We start from the raw sequence: 23,069 nt of genomic DNA, 5'->3' as shown, positions 1-23,069 counted from the left end.
TCGGTGAAGTTTCATTACGTTTCGTCTTCCCATTCTGAGTGCTTCACTTTTTTTGTCAGGCAGTGTATATGTTGAATAATAAAGCTACACTACTGGCCATTAAAATTGCTACACCAAGAATAAATGCAGATGATAAACGGGTATTCATTGGATAAATATACTGACATGTGATTACATTTTCATGCAATTTGGATGCATAGATCCTGAGAAATCAGTACCCAGACCAACCACCTCTGGCCGTAATAACGGCCTTGATACGCCTGGGCACTGAGTCAAACCGAACTTGGATGGCGTACACAGGTACAGCTGCCCATGCAGCTTCAACACGATACCATTGTTCATCAAAAGTAGTGATTGGCGTATTGTGACGAGCCAATTGCTCGTCCACCATTGACCAGACGTTTTCAGTTGGTGAGGGATCTGGAGAATGTGCTGGCCAGGGCAGCAGTCGAAAATTTTCTGTATCCAGAAAGGCCGGTACAGGACCTGCAACATGCGGTCGTGCATTATCCTCCTGAAATTTAGGGTTTCACAGGGATCGAATGAAGGGTAGAGCCACACATCTGAAATGTAACGTCCACTGTTCAAAGTGCCGTCAATTCCAACAAGAGGTGACCGAGACCTGTAACCAATGGCACCCCATACCATCAAGGCGGGTAATACGCCAGTATGGCGATGACGAATACACGCTTCCAATGTGCGTTCACCGCGATGTTGCCAAACAAGGATGCGACCATCATGGTGCTGTAAACAGAACCTGGATTCATCCGAGAAAATGATGTTTTGCCATTCGTGCACCCAGGTTCGCCGTTGAGTACACCATTGCAGACGCTCCTGTCTGTGATGCAGCGTCAAGGGTAGCCGCAGCCACTGTCGCCGAGCTGATAGTCCATGCTGCTGCAAATGTCGTCGAACTGTTCGTGCAGATGGTTGTTGTCTTGCAAACGTCCCCATCTGTTGACTCAGGCATCGAGACGTGGCTGAACGATCCGTTACAGCCATGGGGATAAGATGCCTGTCATTTCGACAGCTAGTGATACAAGGCCGTTGGGATCCAGCACGGCGTTCCGTATTACCCTCCAGAACCCACCGATTCCATATTCTGCTAACAGTCATTGGATCTCGACCAACGCGAGCAACAATGTCGCGATACGATAAATCGCAATCGCGATAGGCTACAATCAGACCTTTATCAAAGTTGGAAACGTGATGGAGGCGTTTCACCAGGCAACGCCAGTCAACTGCTGTTTGTGTATGAGAAATCGGTTGGAAGCTTTCCTCATGTCAGCACGTTGTAGGTGTCGCCAGCGGCACCAACCTTGTGTGAATGCTCTGAAAAGCTAATCATTTGCATATCACAGCATCTTCTTCCTGTGGGTTAAATTTGGCGTCTGTAGCACGTCATCGTGGTGTAGCAATTTTAACGGCCAGTAGTGTATTTTGCATTCTTCATGGCTGGGCAATCCGTAAATTACTATCCCGCACTCACTTTCAGTAGAAAGCCTCTCGTAACAATCGGTACCTGTTGAAAGAAATGAATACGCGTCTTTATTCATTCGGAAATGTTTTAAACATTCTAGGTCTGCGGAATGCGACAGTATAATAGCGTTTCATCAGTGACCACTTCGTACTTTTTCCACAATCCACGTGTTCTGACCGGATATAATGAAACAGTTTAGCATGAACAACTCATGCGTATAAGGTTTTTAAACATCTGTGTTTCAACCATCTTCTGCTTTTTTTGTTCCCATTATCTCCTTATCACACTGAAGCGCCAAAGAAACTATTATAGGCATGCCTATTCAAATACAGAGATATGTAAACGAGCAGAATATGAAGCTGTGGTCGGCAACGCCTACAAAGACAACAAGTGTCTGGCGCAGATGTTAGATCGGTTAATACTGCTGTAATGGCAGGTTATCAAGATTTAAGTGAGTTTGAACGTGGTATTATAGTCGGCGCACGAGTGATGGGATACAGCATTTCCGAGGAAGCGATTAAGTGGGGTTTTTCCAGTACGACCATTTAAGGAGTGTACCGTGAATATCAGGAATCCGGTAAGGCATCAGATCTCCGACATTTCTGAAGCCGGGAAAACATCCCGCAAGAACGGGACTAACGACGACTGAAGAGAATCTTTCAACGACACGAAAGTGCAACCTTTCCGCAAACTGCTGCAGATTTCAATGCTGGGGCATCAACAAGTGTCAGTGTATGAACCATTCAACGAAACATCATCGATACGGACTTGTACCCTTGATGACTGCACGACACAAAGCTTTACGCCTCGCCTGGGCCTGTCAACGCAGGCATTGTACTGTTGATGACTGGAAACATGTGGCCTGTTCGGACGAGTCTCATTTCAAATTGTATCGAGCAGATGGACGTGTACGGGTATGGAGAAAACCTCATGGATCCATGGGCACTGCCTATCAGCAGGGGACTGCTCAAGCTGGTAATGGTGTGGGGTGTGTGCAGTTGGAGTGATGTGGGACCCCTGATGCGTCTAGATACGACTCTGACAGGTGACACGTACGTAAGCACCCTGTCCTGCTTCCATTCACGTTTAGTGTGCATTCCTTACGGACTTGGATAATTCCAGCAGGGCAATGGCACAACCTACACGTCCGAAATTGCTACAGAGTGGCTCCAGGAAAACTCTTCTGAGTTTAAACGCTTCCGCTGGCCATCAAACTCCCCAGACTTGCACATTATTGAGCATATTTGGAATGCATTGCTACGTGCTGTTCAGAAGAGGTTTCCACCCCCTCGTACTCTTATGGATGTATGGACAGTCCTGCATGATTCACGATGTCAGTTCCCTCTAGCACTACTTCAGACATTAGTCGAGTCCACGCCACGTCGTGTTGCGGCACTTCTATCTCTTCGCGGGAGCCCTACACAGGCAGGTGTGCAAGTTTCTTTGCCTTTTCATTGTATTATACATTAACAATGCTGACGATTTGACTGGTGGAGCGGATAAGCAATGAAGAGGCGCGGCTTCGAGGAGGAGAACGAACAACGTCGCTGGACTACTGGACTAAAATATGGATACGTTGATGTCTATGGCGTTCAAAAACAGCTGAACACCAAAATTAAACAAGTTAGCTGCTCCAGAGTAAGCTCTCATTTTAACCGTAATATCCTGCCGATCCCTTGCCCAATGATTGGAAGAAAGCATAGGTCACACTCGTCTACGGGAAGAGAAATATAAGTGATCCACAAGACTATCGTCCAGTCTAGCCGGCGTGTATCTGATGGAGAGTGCTACAATATATGCTATGTTAAAAAAAAGATATTTCTAATTGAATCACCTCCCCCTCCAGAAGGGATTCCGAAAACATGGATCATATGAAACCTTACTGGCGCGTTTCTCATATCACATTCTGAAAGCCACGGATCAACGCAGTCAGGTATATTCAGTATTTCTTGAGCACTGTAAACCATATTACTCACTACTGCACTAACGCTCATCAACTAAAGTTGGATCACATGGGCTACCAACCGAACACTCCAAACGATGGGCCTCCGCAGCCGACGACATATGCATGTGCCAATGTAAACATCAGGACATCGGCAACTACACTGAAATGGGCACGTGGCCATCGGCACTGGACGTTGGCGCAGTGGCAGAGCGTTGCACGGTCTGATGCCGATGGAGACATGACAGCGCGAACCCCGTCGTCTTCCAGGCGAACAGCTCTCATCACGACGATCATGTTTCCCAACGGCAGAGAGGTTCTTCAACAAGATAATGCGCCATGTCACAAGGCCAGCAATGTGATGGAGTGGTTCGAGGAACACAGTGGCGAGTTCCAATTGATGCAATGACCCCCATCTCGCCAGATGTGAACCCGACTGAACACATCTGGGTTGTGATTGAACGCGGCGTCAGAACTCATAGCCCCACGTGGCGTCAGACCTCATAGCCCCCCCCCCCCCCTCCCCGGAATTGGCGAAAATTAGATGAGTTCTGTGTGCAGATGTGGTGTCAGTTTCCTCCAGCGACCTACCAAGGCCTCACTGCTTCCTTGCCACGACGCGCCGCCACTGTTAACAGTGCCAAAGGTGAACATACTGGCTATTAGGTTCATGATCACAATGTTCTGCCTGATTAGTATATTCTCCATCACTATTTACAACAGTCTGCCACTCTGGGGCAACTTCCCGATACCGCGAGCGTGGAAATCATGTGGTTTTGAGGTGAAATATCTCGTCAAGCCGTTTTCGGAGAGCTTTTTCACCCAGAAAGGAAGCGTCTTTAAGGTTGTTCGACAGAGAGCAGAAAAGATGAAAATCTGAGTGCAAGATCAGCTGAATAAAATGGGTACGGAATTACTTTCCAACCCAGCTCCTGTATAGCGTTTTCTGTCGGTCTAGGAGAATGCGGGTGGGTGTTATCGAGGAGCACATCTACATCTACATTTATTCTCCGCAAGCCACCCAACGGTGTGTGGCGGAGGGCACTTTGCGTGCCACTGTCATTACAGCCCTTACCTGTTACAGTCGCGTATGGTTCGCGGGAAGAACGACTGCCGGAAAGCCTCCGTGCGCCCTTGAATCTCTCTAATTTTACATTCGTGATCTCCTCGGGAGGTATAAGTAGGGGCAAGCAATATATTCGATACCTCATCCAGAAACGCACCCTCTCGAAACCTGGACAGCAAGTTACACCGCGATGCAGAGCGCCTCTCTTGCAGAGTCTGCCTCTTGACTTTGCTAAACATCTCCGTAACGCTATCACGCTTACCAAATAACCCTGTGACGAAACGCGCCACTCTTCTTTGGATCTTCTCTATCTCCTCTGTCAACCCGACATGGTACGGATCAAACACTGATGAGCAATACTCAAGTGTAGGCCGAACGAGTGTTTTGTAAGCCACCTCCTTTGTTGATGGACTACATTTTCTAAGGACTCTCCCAATGAACCTCAACCTGGCACCGCCTTACCAACAATTAATTTTATATGATCATTCCCCTTCAAATCGTTCCGCATGCACACTACCAGATATTTTACAGAAGTAACTGCTACCAGTGTTTGTTCCGCTATCATATAATCATACAATAAAGGATCCTTCTTTCTATGTATTCGCAATACATTACATTTGTCTATGTTAAGGGTCAGTTGCCACTCTCTGCACCAAGAGCCTATCCGCTGCAGATCTTCCTGCATTTCGCTGCAATTTTCTAATGCTCCGCGAAAAGCCGCATGGAACTTCCAACACTATCTACCACGTCATTCAAATATATTTTGTGAAAAGCAGTGGTCCCATAACACTCCTCTGTGGCACGCCAGAGGTTACTTTAACGTCTGTACACGTCTCTCCGTTGAGAACAACATGCTGTGTTCTGTTTGCTAAAAACTCTTCAATGAAGCCACACAGCTGGTCTGATATTCCATAGGCTCTTACTTTGTTTATCAGGCGACAGTGCGGAACTGTATCGAACGCCGTCCGGAAGTCAAGGAAAATGACATCTACCTGGGAGCATGTATCTAATATTTTCTGGGTCTCGTGAACAAATAAAGCGAGTTGGGTCTCACACAATCGCTGTTTCCGGAATCCATGTTGATTCCTACAGAGTAGATTCTGGGTTTCCAAAAACGACATGATACTAGAGCAAAAAACATGTTCTAAAATTCTACAACAGATCGACGTCAGAGATATAGGTCTATAGTTTTGCGCATCTACTCGACGACCCTTCTTGAAGACTGGGACTACCTGTGCTCTTTTCCAATCATTTGGAACCTTCCGTTCCTCTAGAGACTGGCGGTACACGGCTGTTAGAAGGAGGGCAAGTTCTTTCGCGTACTCTGTGTAGAATCGAATTGGTATCCCGTCAGGTCCAGTGGACTTTCCTCTGTTGAGTGATTCCAGTTGCTTTTCTATTCCTTGGACACTTATTTCGATGTCAGCCATTTTTTCGTTTGTGCGAGGATTTAGAGATGGAACTGCAGTGCGGTCTTCCTCTGTGAAACAGCTTTGGCAAAAGGTATTTAGTATTTCAGCTTCACGCGTGTCGTCCTCTGTTTCAATGCCATTATCATCCCAGAGTGTCTGGATATGTTATTTCGATCCACTTACTGATTTAACGTAAGACCAGAACTTCCTAGGATTTTATGTCAAGTCGGCACATAGAACTTTACTTTCGAATTCACTGAACGATTCACGCATAGCCCTCCTTACGCTAACTTTGACATCGTTTAGCTTCTGTTTGTCTGAGAGGTTTTTGCCGCGTTTAAATTTGCAGTGAAGCTCTCTTTGCTTTCGCAGTAGTTTCCTAACTTTGTTGTTGAACCACGGTGGGTTTTTCCCGTCCCTCACAGTTTTACTCGGCACGTACCTGTCTCAAACGCATTTTACGATTGCCTTGAACATTTTCCATAAACACTCAACATTGTCAGTGTCGGAACAGAAATTTTCGTTTAGATCTGTTAGGTAGTCTCTGCCTCCTATTACTCTTGCTAAACAGATAAACCTTCCTCCCTTTTTTATATTCCTATTTACTTCCATATTCAGATATGTTGCAACGGCCTTATGATCACTGATTTCCTGTTCCGCGCTTACAGAGTCGAAAAGATCGGGTTTGTTTGTTATCAGTAGGTCCAAGATGTTATCTCCACGAGTCGGTTCTCTGTTTAATTGCTCGAGGTAATTTTCGGATAGTGCACTCAGCATAACGTCACTCGACATGCTGAGTAGCATCACTTCACCAAATCCTGCTCTTGGATTGCGTCTGGAAGATGTCTCATTTATCAGCAGTGATGGTTTCACCTCGGGGAAGCAATTCGTAGTACCCGTCAACGTCGCTTTTCCACTATATGCATAATATTATCTTTTGTGGCTGCTCGAATGTCTTTGTATGGGGAGTTACTGATTTGTTTGGGCTCAACCATTGCTTTCTTTTCCTTATGTTATAGCAAATACATAACTTCTCGTCACCAGTAATGACACAGGATAGGAATGGTCGATGTTGTTCACGAATTTCCCGTCATAAAAATATTGTCCTCGGCAGATGCGCGGCTTCTAATGAACAGACCGGCAATCGTGGCTATTCAAGTTCCCCAGGCCATACTCTCCAGGCTGGACATGCGACAGGTTTTTTCTGTCGAAAGAAACATGAGAGCCTTCCCAGACAGCTTTTAGCAAGAAAGGAAACGTTTAGGTATGTGTGGTTTTCCACAGACCGTGTGAATTTTCGTTACGTCACCTCGTTCGGTTTAAACTTTGAGAATCCGGCTTCCTGATTGGGTCATGCTGTTATTTTCTGGAAAGCCCGCGCTTTCTCACTGTGAACATCCAGAATAGAGCATCGATTAGGCCCTTTTCAGAATTATGCTGTCGAGCGGAAGAGATTCTCTGCCTTCCTCCACACCTAAGAGCCTTGTTGGTTCAACGTCGAGAAAATATACGAGAATAGGATATTGTTTAACTTCTTCAATTGAGTTTTACTGGTCGGAGTTCGGAATCATTGCCACCACTGGCAGTCGAGATCCTGCTCCGGCGAAAAACTGCAGATAAGTTAGAGAGTAGCCAGAAGGTGTATACTTCGGCCTAGGCTTTTGAAGTGTGATGATTCTGTGTTGCCTTTGCAGAGTAAACAGTTCACTGTTGGCCTTGGCAGAGATGGGCATACGGACACCAGCTGATGTTTATGATTTTAGCTTAGAGCGTGCAGTACCCACACACCCTGTTTTTGAACCTTCCCCACTGCATGCAAATGTCGCACGATTTTGAAATAATCACAGTTCATCACATTTGTCAGTTCTCGAGTTTACTGACGTCGATCATTGTGGATTAATGAGTTTAAACGATATTCATCAAAACGCAAAGGTCTTACTGAACGTGGAGAGTGACTAATGGTACCTGCCCCCTTTATGTCACGGAGCCGGACCGTCGTAATTACTAGAAACTACCTGCTCCTCATACACGGTCGATCTGGGCCCCGATAGACCTCCTCTGTCACATCACAGTAGGCGACTGTCTCAACAGATGGCCATAGTACCGCTCTAGCTGTCATAAGAGTTGACATCGTGTGACTTGTATATTTCTCTCACAACAGTTCCGATAAGGGAATTTTAGCGACCATTCAGGGTGACGTCCCTAGTTACTTCGGTATAAGGTGCAGACCTTTGTCATGCCCCCGTATTGTCAGCCTCACAAAAGCATAAAATACAAAATTTCTGTGTAGGTGTCATTTCATAGGCGTGAGTAAGTAATCAAAGTATTATGTTAACTACTCCGCAAACAGTTTTTATGGCCAGAAAAGAATAAGTAAAACGCATTAAAAAGAAAAAAAAACACACCAGTTAAACTGATTATTCAGGAAGCAGAATAAGTTACCCAAGATATCCTAGTAACAGGTGGCTAGTACTATCTTACAATTTTTTTCCTCTTTTTCATTTGCAAATTTTGAAATTGCCTCAAAAAATCGATATCTTTAGCTAGCCCATTTTTTATTAGCTATCTGCTAAATCTGACAGTCGTGCTTGACTCATAGTGGCCCAAAGATAATTCTTAATTAATTTGACTTTTGAATAAAAGAATTCTCTTAGAAAGCGCTGTCGAAACAGAAATCTTAGCACCAAAGTAAAGTTTGGATTTCGAAAGAAATCCTCTTAATCGTCAAATTTGTGCGGAGATGCCGTCTTCAGGAATTTCAGGATATGTGTCAATTGATTTTTGTATGATCGTGGGAAGTATCGTTTCTGCATTTTGAATCAAATGACTGGGATCTGAAACAGGATCTGACACACGTTCTATGGCTTCGCAAAGTGAATAGATTTCTTGTAGAAAGCTGTCGATGCGCTCCTAACATTGACCTCCTAAGTTCGCAGCATTCTGTACAGTGTGGCATGAGTATGCGAGTACGGAAACGCCCCTCAGCTCTTCTACCTGCGGGGCAAGGGGATTGATTAGTGGGTCCTTCCTCTGTCCTTTTTGGGAGCAAATTTCAGTGAGCGCCGTTTTCAGTACACCGTTTGTGGATGCTTCCGCTGCAGTTTATGCCTGTATTGAACTCAAACAGAAGAACATGTCGAAAATGTATGTTCCAATTTGTCCTCTCGGCACTGCATCTTCTAGCTTCGACAGCTCCACTCGTTACCTCCAAATGACAATATATATAAATGACCTAGAGAAAGTGTCGGACGTTCCATGCATGCGGCTTTTCGCGGTTGATGCTGTAGTATACAGAGAAGTTGCAGCATTAGAAAATTGCAGCGAAATGCAGGAAGATCTGCAGCGGACAGGCTCTTGGTGCAGGGAGTGGCAACTGACCCTTAACATAGACAAATGTAATGTATTGCGAATACATAGAAAGAAGGATCCTTTATTGTATGATTATATGAAAGCCGAACAAACACTGGTAGCAGTTACTTCTGTAAAATATCTGGGAGTATGCGTGCGGAACGATTTGAAGTGGAATGACCATATAAATTGTTGGTAAGGCGGGTGACAGGTTGAGATTCATTGGGAGAGTCCTTAGAAAATGTAGTCCATCAACAAAGAAGTGGCTTACAAAACACTCGTTCGACCTATACTTGAGTATTGCTCATCAGTGTTGGATCCGTATCAAGTCGAGTTGACAGAGGAGACAGAAAAGATCCAAAGAAGAGCGGCGCGTTTCGTCACAGGGTTATTGGGTAAGCGTGATAGCGTTACGGAGATGTTTAGCAAACTCAAGTGGCAGACTCTGCAAGATAGGCGCCCTGCATCGCGGTGTAGGTTTCGAGAGGGTGCGTTTCTGGATGAGGTATCGAATATATTGCTTCCCCCTACTTATCACGAATGCAAAATTAGAGAGATTGGAGCGCGCACGGAGGCTTTCCGGCAGTCGTTCTTCCCGCGAACCGTACGCGACTGGAACAGGAAAAGGAGGTAATGACAAAATGGTTCAAATGGCTCTGAGCACTATGGGACTTCACATCTATGGTCATCAGTCCCCTAGAACTTAGAACTACTTAAACCTAACTAACCTACGGACATCACACAACACCCAGTCATCACGAGGCAGAGAAAATCCCTGACCCCGCCGGGAATCGAACGCGGGAATCCGGGCGTGGGAAGCGAGAACGCTACCGCACGACCACGAGCTGCGGACGAGGTAATGACAGTGGCACGTAAAGTGCCCTCCGTCACACATCGTTGGGTGGCTTGCGGAGTATAAATGTAGATGTAGACAATACGTAAACTCTGATAGCACCGGCGAACTACAAATAAAAAATGACAGTCGGTAAATAAACGAATAGTGAGTGGGAATACAAACATGCGAAATAGAAACACTAGGAGTTATGCACCAACCTAATGAGATAAAATTTTAAAAAAAAATGTTTTTGAGTTTAGTTTTGTGCACTTGGGCTACAAAATTATGTTTTTGCTATTGTTAACGCTAACAATGTATACGTATACTGTGAAATGATTGGTTCCACACCGTTTCGATAAAAGAATCGTTGAAATGAGTCATGGAGGATGGAAGTAGTTGAGGTGCAGGCGGCTCAGCGAGCAGGCAGCGACTTACCTGTCCGTGCTCGGGCGCGCAGACTGTGGCGGACTGCGCGGCTGGCTGGCTGGCTGCGTGGTGGGGCCGCGCAGCTCGGCAGACGGCGGCCGCTTTCACCTCGGTCGGCCGCTCGCCGCCCGCCCGCTTGCGCAACGCGCCTGCCTCCGCCGCCGCTGGGAACCCGGCGCGCGCCAGCGGCAGCGAGCGGCGCCCACGGTGGCCGAGCGCCTCATAGCGCACACGGCCGCAGCGCGCCTCGCCTCGCCGAGTTCAAGGCCTCGCAGCCGTCTGACACTCCGCGGCTCAAGGACCAGCCGACAGTGGGCGGCACGGGAACGGTGGGACGGAGACGTCAACACCTTCCGCAGGGCGGCAGAACTGAACGACACGCGACGCAGCGTATAACGATATGTCTACGTAACGTGTATACATAAACATACAGTTATAAATTTCCCCGTTCGTAGTCGCTAATTATAACAATGTGTTTACTTTTGTGCTGTAACATATAGCTATAATCAGCGGTGGAAATACAGGGTGATTCTAAAAGAATACCACAACTTTAGGAATTTAAAACTCTGCAACGACAAAAGGCAGAGTTAAGCACTATCTGTCGGCGAATTAAGGGGGCTATAAAGTTTCATTTAGTTGTACATTTGTTCGCTTGAGGCGCTGTTGACTAGGCGTCAGCGTCAGTTGATGCTAAGATGGCGACCGCTCAACAGAAAGCTTTTTGTGTTATTGAGTACGGCAGAAGTGAATCGACGACAGTTGTTCAGCGTGCATTTCGAACGAAGTATGGTGTTAAACCTCCTGATAGGTGGTGTATTAAACGTTGGTATAAACAGTTTACAGAGAATGGGTGTTTGTGCATAGGGAAAACTTCTGGACGGCCGAGAACGAGTGATGAAAATGTAGCACGCATCCAGCAAGCATTTGTTCGCAGCCCAGGAAAATCGACTAGCAGAGCTAGCAGAGAGCTGCAAATTCCACAATCAACTGTATGGAGAGTCCACATTGGCACTTCTGTCCGTAACTACCTGAACGTCAACTACCCGAGGCGATGGATCGGCCGCCAGGCAGCCCGTGACAGAGCACTTCATCACTGGCCTCCAAGAAGCCCTGATCTTACCCCCTGCGATTTTTTCTTATGGGGGTATTTAAGGATATGGTGTTTCGGCCACCCCTCCCAGCCACCATTGATGATTTGAAACGAGAAATAACAGCAGCTATCCAAACTGTTACGCCTGATATGCTACAGAGAGTGTGGAACGAGTTGGAGTATCGGGTTGATATTGCTCGAGTGTCTGGAGGGGGCCATATTGAACATCTCTGAACTTGTTTTTGAGTGAAAAAAACCTTTTTAAATACTCTTTGTAATGATGTATAACAGAAGGTTATATTATGTTTCTTTCATTAAATACACATTTTTAAAGTTGTGGTATTCTTTTTGAATCACCCTGTATATTTGCGAACGCCGAACGTGTGCGGTTGTTTCTTGTTGAATCGTCCGATCAGTCGGAAGTTGCATTGCAGAGGAGAGTAAATGCCTATTCAAAATATAATTATTTTTGGATAGCTCAACACGAATTTCCTAAGGGACCGTAGTTTATCATGCATTTAACAGTAGAATATGGCGCGGAGAAAATATTTCGCCGCATACAACTTCCGTCCGATTTCGACGAAAGAATTCGTGACTGTGAACTCTCTATTTGGCAGAAACATAAAGAATATTAAATAACTTCATGAAGGAGTGAGACATAGATTCTACACTAAATAAATAGTCCATACACCAGTTCCATTTAACTCTGAATTTATGACAATTAATAGATGAACTTACATTGCAGTGAAGGATTGAACATGGATGCCGTTTTGACTGGCACTTCTCGTAATGAAAATAATTCCTTTGACGTTTTCACATACACGTCGCGCAATAAATCTACTGCTGTGCAGTATTGCACTTTTAGTATTGCACTTTTACTTTACACCAAAATAATATTATTTTTAACAATAATAATACGGCGGCAAGACATGCGCGTCCGACACGAGTTACAAGAGACAAGAGAAGAATGAGTAACAACTGTTCGTCGAGAATACCTCGTACATAAAAAAAAAATGTGTAAAAGTGTTCTTCTTCTGTCCGTTTTTCGCGCCGCGGTTTTCAAAGTCCATAACTCACTGCATCTCTGACGGCGCTTCGACAATAAACAAGTTACGTCACAGGTCGTTCACCTTTTACATTAGCCGGCCAAAGTGGCCGTGCGGTTAAAGGCGCTGCAGTCTGGAACCGCAAGACCGCTACGGTCGCAGGTTCGAATCCTGCCTCGGGCATGGATGTTTGTGATGTCCTTAGGTTAGTTAGGTTTAACTAGTTCTAAGTTCTAGGGGACTAATGACCTCAGCAGTTGAGTCCCATAGTGCTCAGAGCCATTTTCACCTTTTACATTCTCGCAACATTATTTGCTAACTGTAGCTGTTACCGAGCGACTGTTCGATTAGTGAATGATTTAAAATGATAAGGCAATCACATAACGTTACAAGCGCAACCTCAAAGTAGAGAGGGGAAAATTTTTTCACGCCGGCGTTGACGGGGAGGAGAGTGTGTTAAGGCCTCCGTAAACAATGAAACATACTGTCAAACGTAAATATGGTTGCCAAGCACACTTAAGAGCCAACGGAACTGGTGCACTTGCCTAATATCGTGTAGGGCCCCCGCGAGCACGCAGAAGTGCCGCAACACGACGTGGCATGGACTCGACTGATGCCTGCAGTAGTGCCGGAGGCAACTGACACCACGAATGACCTCAGCAGTTGAGTCCCATAGTGCTCAGAGTCATTTGAGCCATTTGAACACCACGAATCCTGCAGCACTGTCCATAAATCCGTAAGGGTAAGAGGGGGTCGAGACCTCTTCTGAACAGCAGTTTGGAAGGCATCCCAGATATGCTCAATAACGTTCATGTCTCGCGAGTTTGGTGGCCAGCGGAAGTGTTTAAACGCAGACGAGTGTCCCTGGAGGCACTCTGTAGCAATTCTACCGGCCGGTGTGGCCGAGCGGTTCTAGGCGCTTCAGTCTGGATCCGCGCGACCGCTACGGTCTCAGTTTCGAATCCTGCCTCGGGCTTGGTTGTGTGTGATGTCCCTAGGTTAGTTAGGTTTAAGTAGTTCTAAGTTCTAGGGGACTGATGACCTCAGATATTAGGTCCCACAGAGCTCAAAGCCATTTGAACCATTTTTTGTAGCAATTCTGGACTTGAGGGGTGTCGCATTATCCCGCTGGAATTGCCCAAGTCCATCGGCATTTACAATGGACGTGAATGGATGCAGGTGATCAGACGGGATGCTTACGTACGTCTCACCGGTCAGAGTCGTATCTAGACGTATCAGGGGTCCCATATCACTCCAACTGCACACGTTGCACACAATTACAGAGCCTCCACCAACTTGAACAGTGCCCTGCTGATATGCAGGGTCCATGGATTCATCAGGTTGTCTCCATACCCGTACACGTCCATCCGCTCGATACAATTTGAAACGAGACTCGTCCGACCAGGCAACATATTTCCAGTCATCAACAGTCCAAGGTTGGCGTTGATGGGCCAAGACGAGGCATAAAGTTCTGTGTCGTGCAGTCATCAAAGGTACACGACTGGGTCTTTGGCTTCGAAAGCCCTCATCGAAAATGTTTCGTTGAATGGTTCGCACGCTGACACTTGTTGATGGCCCAGTCTTGAAATCTGCAGCAGTTTGCCGAAGGGTTGCACTTCCGTCACATTGAAACCTTCTCTTCACTCCTTCACTCGTCGTTGGTCCCGTTCTTGCGGGATCTTTTTCCGGCTTCAGAAATGTCGGAGATCTGATGTTTTACCGGATTCCTGATACTCACGGTACGCTCGTTAAATGGTCGTACTGGAAAATCCCCACTTCATCACTACCTCGGAAATGTTGTATCCCATCACTCGTGTGCCGACTATAACACCACGTTCAAACTCACTTAAATGTTGATAATCTGCCATTATAGCAGCAGTAACCTAACAGCTGCGCCAGACGCTTGTTGTCTTATGTAGGCTTTGCCGACTGCAATGCCTTATTCCGCCTTTTATATATCTTTGTATTTGAATACGCATGTCTGTACTAGTTTCTTTGTCGCTTAAGTGCATTTGACCGTGTGCTGTGCGGTTTGACGCTTTTGTCAAGCATACATCGTGTTTGACATGTTTAAGAGAAATTTTGATTGCCACAAAGTTTGACAAGATGGCGGACGTTGTTTATTTCCACTTTTCGCCGTATATTTTTACTGAAAACTTGTTTTATTATTATTTATCTTACTGTATCGTGAATTTCCAGTACTACGAAAAAATGGTTCAAATGGCTCTGAGCACTATGGGACATAACATCTGAGGTCATCAGTTCCCTAGAACTTGGAACTTCTTAAACCTAACTAACCAAAGGACATCACAGACATCCATGCCCCAGCAGGGTTCGAATCTGCGACCGTAGCGGTCGCGCGATTCCAGACTGAAGCGCCTAGAGCCGCTCGGTCACTCCGGCCGGCATCATCATCATCATCATCATCATCATCATCATCATTTAAGACTGATTATGCCTTTCAGCGTTCAGTCTGGAGCATAACCCCCCTTATACAGTTCCTCCATGATCCCCTATTCAGTGCTAACATTGGTGCCTCTTCTGATGTTAAACCTATTACTTCAAAATCATTCTTAACCGAATCCAGGTACCTTCTCCTCGGTCTGCCCCGACTCCTCCTACCCTCTACTGCTGAATCCATGAGTCTCTTGGGTAACCTTGCTTCTCTCATGCGTGTAACATGACCCCACCATCTAAGCCTGTTCGCCCTGACTGTTACATCTATAGAGTTCATTCCCAGTTTGTCTTTGATTTCCTCATTGTGGACACCCTCCTGCCATTGTTCTCATCTACTAGTACCTGCAATCATCCTAGCTACTTTTATATCCGTAACCTCAACCTTGTTGATAAGGTAACCTGAATCCACCTTCGCTCCCATACAACAAAGTTGGTCGAAAGATTGAACGGTGCACAGATAACTTAGTCTTGGTACTGACTTCCTTCTTGCAGAAGAGAGTAGATCGTAGCTGAGCGCTCACTGCATTAGCTTTGCTACACCTCGCTTCCAGTTCTTTCACTATGTTGCCATCCTGTGAGAACATGCATCCTAAGTACTTGAAACCGTCTACCTGTTCTTTGTTCCTCCTATTTGGCACTCAATCCGTTTATATTTCTTTCCCACTGACATTACTTTCGTTTTGGAGATGCTAATCTTCATACCATAGTCCTTACATTTCTGATCTAGCTCTGAAATATTACTTTGCAAACTTTCAATCGAATCTGCCATCACAACTAAGTCATCCGCATATGCAAGACTGCTTATTTTGCGTTAACATATCTTAATCTCACCCAGCCAGTCTATTGTTTTCAACATATGATCCATAAATAATATGAACAACAGTGGAGACAGGTTGCAGCCTTGTCTTACCCCTGAAACTACTCTGAACCATGAACTCAATTTACCGTCAACTCTAACTGCTGCCTGACTATCCATGTAAAGACCTTTAATTGCTTGCAAAAGTTTGCCTCCTATTCCATAATCTTGTAGAACAGACAATAACTTCCTCCTAGGAACCCGGTCATATGCCTTTTCTAGATCTATAAAGCATAGATACAATTCCCTGTTCCACTCATAACACTTCTCCATTATTTGCCGTAAGCTAAAGGTGTGGTCCTGACAACCTCTAAGAGGCCTAAACCCACACTGATTTTCATCCAATTGGTCCTCAACTAATACTCGCACTTTGCTTTCAACAATACCTGAGAAGATTTTACCCACAATGCTGATTAAAGAGATACCTCTGTAGTTGTTACAATCTTTTCTGTTTCCATGTTTAAAGATTGGTGTGATTACTGCTTTTGTCCAGTCTGATGGAACCTGTCCCAACTCCCAGGCCATTTCAATTATCCTGTGTAGCCATTTAAGACCTGACATTCCACTGTATTTGATGAGTTCCGACTTAATTTCATCCACCCCAGCCGCTTTATTGCACTGCAATCTATTGACCATTTTTTCCACTTCCTCAAATGTGAGCCTATTTCCATCATCATTCCTATCCCATTCTACCTCGAAATCTGAAACATTAATGATCGCATTTTCACCTACATTGAGCGACTCTTCAAAATATTCCCTCCATCTGCCCAGGGCATCCACAGGATTCACCAGCAGTTTTCCTGACCTGTCCAAAATACTTGTCATTTCCTTCTTACCTCCCTTTCGAAGACTGCTAATTACACTCCAGAATGGTTTTCCAGCAGCTTGACCGATAGTCTCCAACCTGTTTCCAAAGTCTTCCCACGATTTCTTCTTGGATGCTGCAATTATCTGTTTGGCTTTGTTTCTTTCTTCAACATAACTTTCTCTGTCTACCTGGGTTCTGGTATGTAGCCATTTTTGATACGCCTTCTTTTTCCTTTTACAGGCTGTCTTGACTGTATCATTCCACCAAGCTGTTTGCTTCATCCTACTTTTACACACTACTGTTCCAAGACATTCTTTAGCCACTTCTAGTACTGTGTCCCTGTACCTTGTCCATTCCTTTTCCAATGACTGTAATTGACTACATTCAACTAACTGGTACCTTTCTGAGATCGCTGTTATGTACTTGTGCCTGATTTCCTTATCCTGAAGTTTCTCCACTCTTATCCTCCTACATATGGACCTGACCTCCTGCACTTTCGGCCTCACAATCCCAATTTCACTGCAGATTAAATAATGATCAGTGTTATCAAAGAATCCCCTTGAGAGGTGGCATGAGCCGCCTCTCATATTTCTATCTTACGGTTTTCCTCTCTAATTGCATGCAGTGAAAAGTCGCTATTCCTTCACACGCGGACTTCCCACGCAGCGTCTCTCGTCACCCGGGTGGTCCGGTGACAGACGGGCTCTGCTGATCTGGAAAGCGTTAAGCCGACGGGTGTGAGGAAGTCGAGAGAATGCTTTGCAGATGCTGACATTGTCAAAAGACACGCCCGGAAGGGTCTGAAGTAGCGGCTGGGCTAGAGGTTCCGTTACTTCGTAGAAACTTAGCGAAAACACTTTCTGGCGGGCTACCAGCGAGGCGTGGGAATGACTTGTGTACCCAGGCAGTTGTGGCGGGAAAATTCCCGCGCTTTCTGCAAAATAGTAACTGTGATTGGCTTGCTCAGGGCATAGCTCCGTGACGTAGCAAAATAAGCGCAGAAATTGGCGCCAAGAATCTCCATTGGTGGAATGGTAGTGCTCCGGCAATAGAGTGGAATTTTCCGCCGTTTTTCGAGTTGCTGATTGGAACGTTTAACCACGGCCACTGTCGTGGGGGCGGGAATGTTGTGTGTTCGGTCTGTACGGGTGCTCTAGGTAGTCGGCTCTCGCCTTTCAGTCGAGGACGTCGAAGCAACCAGCCATCGCCTCCGGTACGCCAGATCGTGTTCTGGGAGTTAAGAAGACAGTTTGGTAATGTATGTCCGCAGCACCGGCAGATAAGGATTTTCCTAGGTGATAATCAGAGCTCAGCAGAGCACGCCTGTTGGTCTTTTTCTAACTTTGTTCTGTCTTGAGTAGCAGCAATTAATGTTGGGTTAGCTGTGTGTCTCTCTTAAGATTTGAGTGGCAAGGAATTGGCTCCACATACCACTTCGTCTTAAACCTCACAATCTACGTAGTTTAGAGACAACTTCACCTTTATAGCGTTTGTTTGAGTATCCAATTTGAGCCAATTTGATGTATTATAAATGTTTCATGTGTTTTTGTTTATTATTTTGTGTTTAGTCTTAATAAATCATATTGTTATTTTCGACAGAACTTTCATTCTGTTAATCGGTAGAGCAACCCATCATTTCTCACTACGTTAATGAAACCTTCCTTTATTTAACTTATTTATCAAATTAAATTATTGCAGGTGCCAAACTCTTTTCTACTCCACTTGCAGGGTTGATTACAGTCAGTTCACGTATATTTTTTAATCCATGTTCAACAGCAAAAGTCGGAGTTAGAATAGGGGGGGGGGGGCTTAGAGCATCATTTACATATGGAGATTCTAGAAGAATTTAGTGTTAAATACACTGCTTGCCCCGGCAACTCGCCCCTGAATACACGTGTGTCCCTCACAGCCTTCCTGAATTCCTGATCTGTTATTATATAGTCAATGACAGATCTGGTTGCCCTGCCTTCCCAAGTATACCGGTGAATGTTCTTACGTTTAAAAAAGGAGTTTGTGATTACTAAGCCCATACTGGCACAGAAATCCAAGAGGTGTTTCCCGCTCCTGTTGGCCTCCATATCCTCTCCAAATTTACCCATAACCTTTTCATACCCTTCTGTTCGATTTCCAATCCTGGCGTTAAAATCACCCATGAGCAGAACACTGTCCTTGTCCTTTACTCTAACAACTACATCACTGAGTGCCTCATAAAAACTATCCATCTTATTTTGATCTGTCCCTTCACAATGCGAATATACTGACAATCCTAATTTTCTTGCTAGACACTGTCAAATCTATCCACATCAGTCGTTCGTTTACATACCTTATTGCAACTACGCTGGGTGCCATTTCTTTCCTGATGTAAAGCCCTACACCCCATTGTGCTATTCCTGCTTTTACTCCTGACAAGTAGACCTTGTATTCTCCCATTTCCTCTTCTTTCTCACCCCTTACCCGAATGTCACTAACAGCTAAAACGTCCAGCCCCATCTTACTTGCAGCCTCTGCCAGCTCTACCTTCTTCCCAGAGTAGCCCCCATTGATATTAATAGCTCCCCATCTCATTACCATTTGTTTGCCAAGCCGTATCTTAGGAGTTTTGTCAGTTAGAGGTGGGACTCCGTCACCTCCAAAGGTCCGAGGCATTTTGCTCTGATTATTGCCAGCATCATATTTAAAGTACCAGGGAAGCAGGTTGGTAGCCTTACTTGCCCCGAGTCCCATTGGGTTTTACCCCTAACGGCTGAGGGACTAACCGGTGGATTTGGTAGTCTTTGCCGTATGAGCACAAAGGTGACCACGACTCAGAATATGTCCGAGATGCCCAGCCTTATTCCAAAGTAACTGGTATCCCGACTGTTGGGACCACTTACTTGGCCACTCATACGTTGCCCGTGGTTCATGAACTAGGACATGACTACAGGAACCCACACCATGAACCACTCCGGCCGGCACAACTACGAAAACTACGTTCGAGTAGAAAAACAATATAGCACTGACAATTACCGAAATTGTAGACGTACCACGTCTTTCCCAGCCACATATCACACCTGAAGAGATTATGAGCAAAATCAATATTTTAGTCATACAATGGCATACAAGTGGAGTGCAATGAAATAAAAGAAATCGAAGTTCTTCGGTCCTTCCACCGACGTCGTGGGCTATGTGTTCCCACGTTGCAGTATTTTAATATCCTGTCATTAGAGGATCTAGTAGAAGAGAGTAAATTTTCGCGTACTTGTGTCTCGTTTTTCAATGTTTGAGTGAAGTAACGCTAAACAAGTTACCAAACGTTTCACTGTCCATCAGCAGAAAGTTGACGTAATCATGAGGTTCTGAGTGCAGCATTTCCATTAACAGGTTTCCAGTTGTAAGTATTTCATTTTAAATCAGCGTCTTGTTTTCTTCTTCTGTAAACTCGGTGCTAGAGACAATGGCAGAAATTCTTTATCTTCATTTGTAGCCATTCCCACTAGTAGCAAAATACAACATACACGGAAAGTGTCTGCCTCAAAAGTAAGCAAACCCTTATGGTGGAAGTCGGAGAGAAATCCCTGAAGGCAATGCGGGAACAGGACCTGAGACTATTCTTGGGGTTCTGGCAGGTTGCCGTCAGGGTAATCAAAGACATCAGAAGCGACAATGGCGGCAAGATGGAGACTGAACGTGCTGCAGATAAATCTGCAGCACAGTAGAGGGGCCACTGCTGCCCTGAGTCGTCTTCTGGGAAGACAACAAGTGGACGTGGACCTGATTCAGGAACCCTATTTATATAAAGGGGATGTATCGGGCCTCGGCCGCAGTGGAGGTAAGCTGGTTTATATTAGAAATATAAGAACCTCCAGAACGTGCATTTATGTAAAAAATGGGATCCTCTTCATGCCGATGGCGGACTTTTGTTCTAGGGACTTAGTGACCATCAGGTTGCGGCAACGTGAGGAAGGAATCGCGAGGGAGTTTGTAATGGCCTCGACATACCTTTCATACGAGGACAGTGTCCGCCCTCCGGTAGCTGAGTGGTCAGCGCGACAGACTGTCAATCCTAAGGGCCCGGGTTCGATTCCCGGCTGGGTCGGTGATTTTCTCCGCTCAGGGACTGGGTGTTGTGTTGTCCTAATAATCATCATCTCATCCCCATCGACGCCCATGTCACCGAAGTGGCGTCAAATAGAAAGACTTGCACCCGGCGAGCGGTCTACCCGACGGGAGGCCCTACTCACACGACATTTTTTTGCGAGGACAGTGCTCCTCCTTATCAGGATGTGAGGTGACTGACGGAAGCCTGTGCACAACAGGGCGACCAACTGTTGGTTGGATGCGTTGCCAGTGCCACAGTTTAGTGTGGGGCAGCACCGACACCAACAGCAGAGGTGAGCACCTTCTAGAATTTCTACTAGCTAATAACTTAGAGATCCTCGATCCTCAATAGAGGCAAGGAACCTACGTTTAGGAATATAAGGGGGGAAGAGCTAAATGACATAACCTTCGGTTCCAATTTAATAGGTAGTTATGTCAAACAATGGTATGTGGCTTTAGAGCCATCCTCATCAGAACACTTTCATATTAAGTTCATGGTTGAAATGGGCATTAGACAGACCATGTCCTATAGGCATCCCAGGAAAACGGACTGGGAGGCGTATAGGAGGGGCCTCGACTCAAGCCTAGCGGAAGTCAGTACTTTGGTAAGGAATCCAGTAGAGTTTGAGGAGGTAGCAGAGGCAGTGACCTCTGCTATCATGACCTCATACCACGACAACGGCTCAATCACTAACAAGTGCATGAATAGGATTGTACCTTTGTGAAACAACAACCTGGAATCATAGAGGAAACAGGTATGAAGACTTTTTGCGAAAAGGAAAGTACAATGGGCAGAATATCGGGAAGCCCTTGTCAAATACAATCTTGTAATTAAGCAATCAAAACAGGCGTCCTGGAAGGTACTCTGTGAGGAGGTAAAGGGTACGGCTGTTCAGGCCAGACTTCACAAAATCCTCAGTAGGATACCACTAATCCAGGAGGAACTTTAAGGAAAGAGGATGGAGAGTATACAAGGACAGCACATGAAACGCTGTAACTACTCCTCAAGACTCATTTTCCTCAATGTACTCTGACAGACAACACAGACCAGGAAGAGATCCCTGCGAGACATCGGTTTTCAGCTATTCGAAGGGAGACCTGGAAATCTACCAGGGAACGTGTTGACCACAGTAAAATCCAATGGGTGGTGGGAACATTCCAACCGTTCAAGTCACCTGTCCCAGATGGAATTTTTCCAGCGCTCCTGCCACAAGCAGGAGTGAACTTAATAAAGTTCCTATGCGGTTTATTTATGGTTAGCCTAGCAGCAGGAATAATTCCTGACGTCTGGAGGGCAGAGGAAGTTGTCTTCATTTTAAAGCCAGGGAGATCATACCAAGGCCAAGGAAATGATACCAATCAGTCTGTCCTCCTTTCTTCGTAAAACATTAGGGAGAGGAGGTCAACTAGGGTCCCTCGACACATAAACCAATATGCAAACCAACCAGGACAATCGTGTGAAAGTGCACTCCGCCAACTTGTTGGGAAGGTGGAGAATGTGCTACACTTTCAGGAAATAGCCCTCTGCATGTTCTTGAACATCGAAGGGGCTTTTAGCAACACCACCTTCGAATCCATGGTTTAGGCAGCAGAGGTACAGGGTGTTTCAAAAATGACCGGTATATTTGAAACGGCAATAAAAACTAAACGAGCAGCGATAGAAATACACTGTTTGTTGCAATATGCTTGGGACAACAGTACATTTTCAGGCGGACAAACTTTCGAAATTACAGTAGTTACAATTTTCAACAACAGATGGCGCTGCAAGTGATGTGAGACATATAGAAGACAACGCAGTCTGTGGGTGCGCCATTCTGTACGTCGTCTTTCTGCTGTAAGCGTGTGCTGTTCACAACGTGCAAGTGTGATGTAGACAACATGGTTTATTCCTTAGAACAGAGGATTTTTCTAGTGTTGGAATTCCACCGCCTAGAACACAGTGTTGTTGCAACAAGACGAAGTTTTCAACGGAGGTTTAATGTAACCAAAGGACCGAAAAGCGATACAATAAAGGATCTGTTTGAAAAATTTCAACGGACTGGGAACGTGACGGACGAACGTGCTGGAAAGGTAGGGCGACCGCGTACGGCAACTACAGAGGGCAACGCGCAGCTAGTGCAGCAGGTGATCCGACAGCGGCCTCGGGTTTCCGTTCACCGTGTTGCAGCTGCGGTCCAAATGACGCCAACGTCCACGTATCGTCTCGTGCGCCAGAGTTTACACCTC

General features: G+C 45.6%; 1 protein-coding gene across 1 annotated transcript in view; it reads right to left on the bottom strand.

Moving 5' to 3' along the window:
- Positions 1-19,331, bottom strand: part of LOC126188798 (uncharacterized) — a 69,396-nt gene extending 50,065 nt beyond the window's left edge. The window contains exons 1-2 of the mRNA XM_049930410.1: positions 19,214-19,331; positions 10,519-10,760 (exon numbers count right to left, since the gene is read on the bottom strand). Of these exons, the coding sequence (XP_049786367.1) occupies positions 10,519-10,760; positions 19,214-19,331 (360 nt within the window). The remainder of the gene's footprint in view (positions 1-10,518; positions 10,761-19,213) is intronic.
- Between the last annotated feature and the right edge of the window lie 3,738 nt (positions 19,332-23,069).

This window comes from Schistocerca cancellata, chromosome 5, assembly GCF_023864275.1.
Source record: "Schistocerca cancellata isolate TAMUIC-IGC-003103 chromosome 5, iqSchCanc2.1, whole genome shotgun sequence".
Classification (NCBI taxonomy): domain Eukaryota; kingdom Metazoa; phylum Arthropoda; class Insecta; order Orthoptera; family Acrididae; genus Schistocerca; species Schistocerca cancellata.
Note: the sequence above shows the minus strand (reverse complement) of the source record. Positions and strands in the feature narration are given on the sequence as shown.